Source organism: Procambarus clarkii, chromosome 1, assembly GCF_040958095.1.
Source record: "Procambarus clarkii isolate CNS0578487 chromosome 1, FALCON_Pclarkii_2.0, whole genome shotgun sequence".
Taxonomy (NCBI): domain Eukaryota; kingdom Metazoa; phylum Arthropoda; class Malacostraca; order Decapoda; family Cambaridae; genus Procambarus; species Procambarus clarkii.
Genome location: NC_091150.1, coordinates 20,706,914 through 20,715,393, shown reverse-complemented (window position 1 = coordinate 20,715,393; position 8,480 = coordinate 20,706,914). Strand labels below are relative to the sequence as shown.

General features: G+C 48.5%; 1 protein-coding gene across 1 annotated transcript in view; it reads right to left on the bottom strand.

The window, feature by feature from the left end:
* Nucleotides 1-657: 657 nt before the first annotated feature.
* LOC123754206 (histone deacetylase 4) overlaps nt 658-8,480 on the bottom strand; it is a 99,069-nt gene continuing 91,246 nt past the window's right edge. The window contains 1 exon segment of the mRNA XM_045736418.2: nt 658-758. Coding sequence (XP_045592374.2) covers nt 671-758 — 88 coding nt within the window. The 3' untranslated portion in view covers nt 658-670.

Genomic DNA, 8,480 nt, shown 5'->3' with positions numbered 1-8,480 from the left:
TCCAATGGTACATAACATTCTGAGATACATTTGCACTTGGCTGCACATTCAATCAGGAAACTGCCTACCAGCAGTACATACAAACTTACTCTTTGATAATATGTAATGAAAATAAATGTGGTTCAGCAATAAATATGACCGGGGGTTGTCCAGTCTGTCTTCCTATGGAACACTACAACCTTAAGAAATTTAAGACACCGTGTATGCACATCATAAAAATCTAGCTAATCTTTGGTTCGTCGAACAAGCCCACATGCGAACACTGGGCAGACATCACATCATGACTCACGTCATTGCCTGAAAAGTTACAGTGCTCTACCCAACCTCGGGACTGTCTCAGACACTGCTGTCAAGTGTCAGGTTCACTCAACATTATCACCACAGACCACCACTGCTTACATATTACAGTTTTCATCACCGCAGATGTATACACATCTACCACACTGGAACAATTAACACTAAGTATCACTGGTCACTCGGCTAAGTGGCACATGCCTAGCAACCCTTCAGAAGCAGGGTAACTTTGGCAGTACTCTGAAATGCAAGCACAGTTGACCGCTTTTGCAGCTTCTTTGAGGAGGCAGCAGAGGCCTGGAAATGGTAATAAAGTTTCTCTGGATCCACATCTTCCAGAACTCTAATGCACTCACAAGTTCATTTTTATTATTTGTTATTTCACTTCAGTGTCCTCCTCCATTGGCTCCTCTTCGTCGTTTGTGTTCTCAACAGCTGAGCTCTGTGGGGGTGGCTCCGGGCTCCTGCAATATAGTAATAAAATGGTCTTAACATTCATTTTTGACATTCTACTGCTTTAAACATAATAAGACTACAGTATATATAAGTTGACTATATATATATACTGTAATATAAAACATGAGAGATAATGGAGAGATAAATATGGAATATCAAGAGAAATATTGTGTATGAAACTGGATGGATTCAAAAGGACAGTATTATTGATGTAATGACTTGGTAATTCAAGTACATCTAAGCTATATCTTTTAAAGATTAGGTCTTCTGACATCATTACTCCTAGATACATTACATTACTTTTGTTCTGTAGTGTGATTTGATTCAGTTTTATATATGGTTTCTGTTTTTATATTTGTTTTCTGTGGGGAATCCTGTCGACTCCTAGGCTATCCAAACTGACATGTGCCACATTAATTTGGGGTCATCATTCATGGGAGTTCTTTATGCCCATCGGAGACCAGAGTCAGAACCTGATCCACCCAGAGAGGTGCAGCGAGCAATGGCATACTGCGGCCCTCCCAGCAAAACTCCCTCCCTACCCGGGGCAAGATAGGAAGCACAAGACCCCCCAACATACCCCAAGGGTGAGAATAACACCAAGCGACGAAGCCCTCAAACAGAAGTGAGACACGAACATCCCAGGGAAGAATACTCTGAAACGCAAGGGAAGTACTTACCGGGCATCAAGGGAAGGTAACCCTAGGTGCATGCAGCCCAGCGTACTGAGAACACCTGGCCAACACACCACCACACACACAGTTGGCACAGTCACAAAGGCAAAATCCAGACACAAAAGCGAGGCCAGAGGTAACGACTGACCACCAGCCACATCAGTCAAGAACTGGGGTGGTGAGCCACCTGCTCACCTGAGCGGGCACCCCCTTTCCCCCCTTTCAGGGGAGGGGGGAGGCACTAACAAGCGGGTACGCTAGCTGGATGACGATTTGCTTGTTTGTTTTCTTTTGGGGGGGAGTTCTTTGGCTCTGTTCAGATGTAGGTTGCAATTTTTACCAGTTGGGGGTTTGTATTGTTTCACTTATCTTTCTGGGTTCCCTTCCCGGTCAATGGCAGACATGACACACTCTACATTTAGAGTGCTCATAATGGCCATTGGTCCCTGTGCCTCTCTGAGTGGACCAGGTTCTGGCTCTGATCTCCGGTAGGCATAAAGAACTCCCGCAACTAATGACACCAAACTAACATGGCACATGTCAGTTTGGATAGCCTCAGGGAGCCTCCATGGATCACCCAGAAAATGGTGTTTCATTACATTCAACGCTGGGTTTTTTCCCATAGCACAGTACCTGTAACTTATTTTCCTTAATCATATTATTATCTGTGGCCCATTGAAAGACCCAATTTATGTCAGATTGAAGGTTTGCCATGTCTCCTATATTTTCTACTTGCATGAAAATGCTAGTGTTATCCTGCAAATATTGATACAGTACAATAGTTTTTAATCCTTGTCTGATATGAAGATGAGAAAAAGTACGGAAGCAAGTACGGTACTTTGGGGAACTGAGCTTTTCATTGTGGATGATCTGGATTTTACTGTTTTGACTATTAAACTCTGGGTTCTGTTCCATTAGGAAATTAAAGATCAATCTCCGTATTTTGCCAGTAATTCCTTTTGAACACATTTTGTGTGCAATAACACCATGGTCACATTTGTCGAATGCTTCTGCAAAGTCTGTGTATATTACAACTGTGTTTTGTTTGTCTTCCATGGCATCTAAGGCCATGTCATAGTGGTCTAGTAATTGTGATAGGCAAGAGCGCCCTGTTCTGAACCCGTGTTGCCCGGGAATATGTAGATGTTGTGATTCCATGTGATTTGTAATGTTACTCCTTAGCACTTTTTCAAAGATTATGATGTGTGAAGTTAGAGCTATGGGTCTACAATTTTTTGTATCTGCTTTACTACTCCCTTTGTGAAGTGGCATACCAGGAGCATACCTGGAAAGGGTCTCAGGAGTTTTTCTTCTATTTGAGCCCGACCTAAGGCCAGGCTTGACTTGTGATAACTTGGTCCACCAGGCTGTTGCTCGGAGCGGCCCACAGGCCCACACATCCACTACAGCCTGGTTGGTCCAGCACTTTTTGCAAGAACTTGTCTAAGTGCCTCTTGAATACATCGCGATCTTCACTGTTTTAAATACAGTATGTCAGGGATGACACCAGTATCTAGGCTGTCTCCAAAAGATGTTTAGGGGCCTGTGATAGTAGTATTTTGCATTTCTTCATGAATATAGAATTCCACGAATATGATCTTGGTGCAGAGTACATGGGCATGCTGTCTATGGCTACTTCAAATTCCAATGAGGTAAGGGTGACATCCGATATATGGTTCAATGTTGGGTGTCACATTCATGAAGAATTCATTAGATCATTGATTGTCAGTGTTCAGAAGTTCACTGGAAACAGAATCATACTGACATCTCACTCATTTCTTTGTTGTCATCTGTGAAAGTTCCACCACCCTTGCGCAAGGGCCCAATGCTGGATGCAGTTTTTGTTGGAGCTTTCGCATAGGAGAAAAAGTATTTCGGATTCCGCTTTATTTCACTTATGGCCTTTTGCTCTCCTTGCCTTCTTAGATTTTATGTGATTCTTTCAGCTTGAGCTTGACCATTTCTATTTCCCTACATAGCCTTCCTCATCATTGCTGGGATAGAGTGGAGCGTTTGAGATGTTATGCTATCTATTTCTTCGCCTATAAAGGGAACAATGATCGTGTTCTAGTTTGCATCTTTTGTTTTTTTCTTAGTGGTATATGCCGTCTACATATTTCTGGTGCTACTGTGCCTATTTCCTCGAAGCACTGGTTTAGGTTTCCATTATCTAGTCGTTCTTCCCAGCATAGTTCTGTGAGGTCTTGCTTTATTTATTCCCAGTTAATCACTTTGTTATTAAAATTGAACTTGCTGAATTCTCCTCCTCTTGGATTTGAGATTGGCTGCACAGGTCTATTGCCCATACTCGTCTGAACTTCGATTAGGTTGTGATCTTAATAATAAGTATTTGTAATCATTATGTCCCTAATCAGCTCATCGTTGTTTGTAAAAATAAGTTCTACAGTATTTTTTTTTTTAGTTAGCTCTACTATTTGCTGGTTTAACCACTGTGATGCACTGAGTTTATTGTGAAATTCCCCTTGTGCACATGAAATAAAGTGTTCCACCCAAATTCTTTTTTCTTTGTAAAATGATAAATTCCCTTCCCTGAACCCGGGGATATGATGTGAAAATAAATACCGACTTCCACTTTGGCTATGGGGACATGGACAAGGTGCGCTATGACGTCATCAGGGGCTGGTCGCCCGTGCATGAAGCTCCCAGACACGGTCGCGCGGGCCATTCAAGCCCCAAGTGTTGCCACAAATATATTTTCAGTAATTTGTTCTATGTATTTCCAATGTGGCTTTATTTGTTTTTTTATCGTATATGATACATATTTGTGTCCTTTACAATATGTATACAGTAGAACGTTCATAATTTTCCATGGAACTGTGATACATGTGTCAGTAATGTGTCCACAATAAATGTTTATTGTCATAATATTACTTGTTAAAAATTCACTAAAATTACAATATGTACAATTTCACACACTATTTACACAGTAACACACTGTATTACACACTCAGTACTTCGGAAGTGAGTAATAATCAACGGAGTAGTCCATGGTACACAGCGCGACTTCGCTCTCGTTGCACCAGCTACAGATAGATTTTCACTTCCTGTTTCTTCATTCTGTGTGCTTGCAAATAATGCACTCACGTACACCCTTGGCTTTAGTACCTGTGGTATGTGGTATGTAGCCAAGCTTGTAAAGCGTAAGGTAGTCTTAAAAAGATTATAGGAAAAGATCAATTTGTAAGGTAGTCTTGAAAAGATCGCTTAGTAAGCTCCCACACAGGAAGAGATTCAGCCACCCTCGAAGAATATCCGTCAGCCTGGAAGAGATTCTGGCATTCTGGAAGAGATTCAGCCAGCCTCAAAGAGTGTCAGTCAGTCAAGAAGAGATTCAGCAATTCTTGAAAATATCTATGCAAAACACCACCATGGAAGTCGCTAACACTGTTCATCTATGCTACTAGTATCAGATGCATCATCACCACTGAATGCAGAAAACAATTCATCTATGTATCATCTATATAAATTGGAGATGGCATAGGAGGGCAAGGGTGGCGCTCAGAGCTACAACTGGATACGCTCGCTGTATTGTCCTCATAGGTGCTGTATCACTTACATCTGACCTTTGTGTTAGGTCCTTATTGCACCTAGCTTCACCAATATTATGACCCTTATGTTCTTCAAACAATAAGGTTTGAATTTCACCGACAGAGCACGATCTTTCAACACCGCGTCGGACAGGGGTTTGGGAGCCAGAGGCGCATGTGCCACCCATGGTTGCTCACGCAGTACTAACCCAGCCAGCAGCCCTAGGGCATTCTGGGAATTTTTTCCAAGATGGCTGTCTCCCACTGGAGGTTTTAAGAGTCCATTTTATACACAACCAATAGCGCACACATTTAGAATGGGTACGAAAAAATTGAAAAAGAGTTTTCTCGGTTGGAGCAGTTTCCCACCGACCGAGTTTTCTCGGTTGGCGCAGTTCCAGTGGTTAAAGCAAATCTGTCACACATCTGCAAGAGGTCATTTGTGTAATTACCTAGGTGTAATTACCTAAGCGTAGTTAGAGGATGAGAGCTAAGCTCGTGGTGTCCCATCTTCCCAGGACTCTTTGTCATATAACACTTTGAAACTACTGAAGGTTTTGGCCTCCACCACCTTCTCACTTAGATTGTTCCAACCGTCTACCATTCTGTTTGCAAAAGAAAACTTTCAAATTTTTTTTGGTCCCTCTGTTTCCTTAACTAGACTCCGTGTCCTCTTGTTCATGATGTTGCTGATTTCAAGAATTCCTCCTTGTCAATTTGGTCAATTCCTGTTAGAATTTTGTATGTGGTGATCATATCATTTCTTTTTCTTCTATCTTCTAGTTTTGGCATGTTTAATGTCTGTAGTCTTTCCTCGTAACTCTTGTTTTTCAGTTCCGGAAGCCATTTTGTAGCATTGTAAGGTACAAGATTGACAGCCGTACCCTAGAGTATCGCTAACAACACCTGCTCTTACTTTCTTATAAATAATGGGAGTGCCGGTGTCTATATAGCAATAATAAACAATTCTAACTACATGGGACTAGATATACACCTTGGGGTACAATTTTACAAAGGGCTTTTATTTAACAATACCAGATTATCTCACACCAATTAGAACAGCAGGGGGGGTGTACTTAGACCCAGGACAGGAGTGATACAGACAAAGGGGGGAGGGGGGGGGTCCTTGCCACCAGCACACACCTCAGCAGGCAACTGGCACAAGGGTCCACACACACAGGGGGGGGGGGGGTCCTTGCCACCAGCACACACACCTCAGCAGGCAACTGGCACAAGGGTCCACACACACAGGGGGGAGGGAGGGGGGGGGGTCCTTGCCACCAGCACACACCTCAGCAGGCAACTGGCACAAGGGTCCACACACACACACAGGGGGGAGGGAGGGGGGTCCTTGCCACCAGCACACACACCTCAGCAGGCAACTGGCACAAGGGTCCACACACACAGGGGGGAGGGAGGGGGGGGTCCTTGCCACCAGCACACACCTCAGCAGGCAACTGGCACAAGGGTCCACACACACAGGGGGGAGGGGGGTGGGGTCCTTGCCACCAGCACACACACCTCAGCAGGCAACTGGCACAAGGGTCCACACACACAGGGGGGGGGGGGTCCTTGCCACCAGCACACACACCTCAGCAGGCAACTGGCACAAGGGTCCACACACACAGGGGGGAGGGGCGGGGGTCCTTGCCACCAGCACACACACCTCAGCAGGCAACTGGCACAAGGGTCCACACACACAGGGGGGGGGGGTCCTTGCCACCAGCACACACACCTCAGCAGGCAACTGGCACAAGGGTCCACACACACACAGGGGGGAGGGGGGGGGGGCCTTGCCACCAGCACACACACCTCAGCAGGCAACTGGCACAAGGGTCCACACACACACAGGGGGGAGGGGGGGGGGGTCCTTGCCACCAGCACACACACCTCAGCAGGCAACTGGCACAAGGGTCCACACACACAGGGGGGAGGGGGGGGGGTCCTTGCCACCAGCACACACACCTCAGCAGGCAACTGGCACAAGGGTCCACACACACACAGGGGGGAGGGGGGGGGGTCCTTGCCACCAGCACACACACCTCAGCAGGCAACTGGCACAAGGGTCTACACACACACAGGGGGGAGGGGGGGGGGTCCTTGCCACCAGCACACACACCTCAGCAGGCAACTGGCACAAGGGTCCACACACACAGGGGGGAGGGGGGGGGGGTCCTTGCCACCAGCACACACACCTCAGCAGGCAACTGGCACAAGGGTCCACACACACAGGGGGGGGGGGGGTCCTTGCCACCAGCACACACACCTCAGCAGGCAACTGGCACAAGGCTCCACACACACACAGGGGGGAGGGAGGGGGGGGGGGTCCTTGCCACCAGCACACACCTCAGCAGGCAACTGGCACAAGGGTCCACACACACAGGGGGGGGGTCCTTGCCACCAGCACACACACCTCAGCAGGCAACTGGCACAAGGCTCCACACACACACAGGGGGGAGGGAGGGGGGGGGGGGTCCTTGCCACCAGCACACACACCTCAGCAGGCAACTGGCACAAGGGTCCACACACACAGGGGGGGGGGTCCTTGCCACCAGCACACACCTCAGCAGGCAACTGGCACAAGGGTCCACACACACAGGGGGGGGGGGGGTCCTTGCCACCAGCACACACCTCAGCAGGCAACTGGCACAAGGGTCCACACACACAGGGGGGGGGGGGGTCCTTGCCACCAGCACACACACCTCAGCAGGCAACTGGCACAAGGGTCCACACACACAGGGGGGAGGGGGGGGGTCCTTGCCACCAGCACACACACCTCAGCAGGCAACTGGCACAAGGGTCCACACACACAGGGGGGAGGGAGGGGGGGGGTCCTTGCCACCAGCACACACCTCAGCAGGCAACTGGCACAAGGGTCCACACACACAGGGGGGAGGGGGGGGGGGTCCTTGCCACCAGCACACACCTCAGCAGGCAACTGGCACAAGGGTCCACACACACAGGGGGGAGGGAGGGGGGGGGGGTCCTTGCCACCAGCACACACACCTCAGCAGGCAACTGGCACAAGGGTCCACACACACACAGGGGGGAGGGAGGGGGGTCCTTGCCACCAGCACACACACCTCAGCAGGCAACTGGCACAAGGGTCCACACACACAGGGGGGAGGGAGGGGGGGGGGGTCCTTGCCACCAGCACACACCTCAGCAGGCAACTGGCACAAGGGTCCACACACACAGGGGGGAGGGGGGGGGGTCCTTGCCACCAGCACACACCTCAGCAGGCAACTGGCACAAGGGTCCACACACACAGGGGGGAGGGAGGGGGGTCCTTGCCACCAGCACACACCTCAGCAGGCAACTGGCACAAGGGTCCACACACACAGGGGGGAGGGAGGGGGGGGGTCCTTGCCACCAGCACACACCTCAGCAGGCAACTGGCACAAGGGTCCACACACACAAGTTGACATAATAGCACTAGAGATCTGCTATGAGGATGATAAACTAATGATGATAAATGCATATAGTCCACCGCCAAGCAGCACATGGT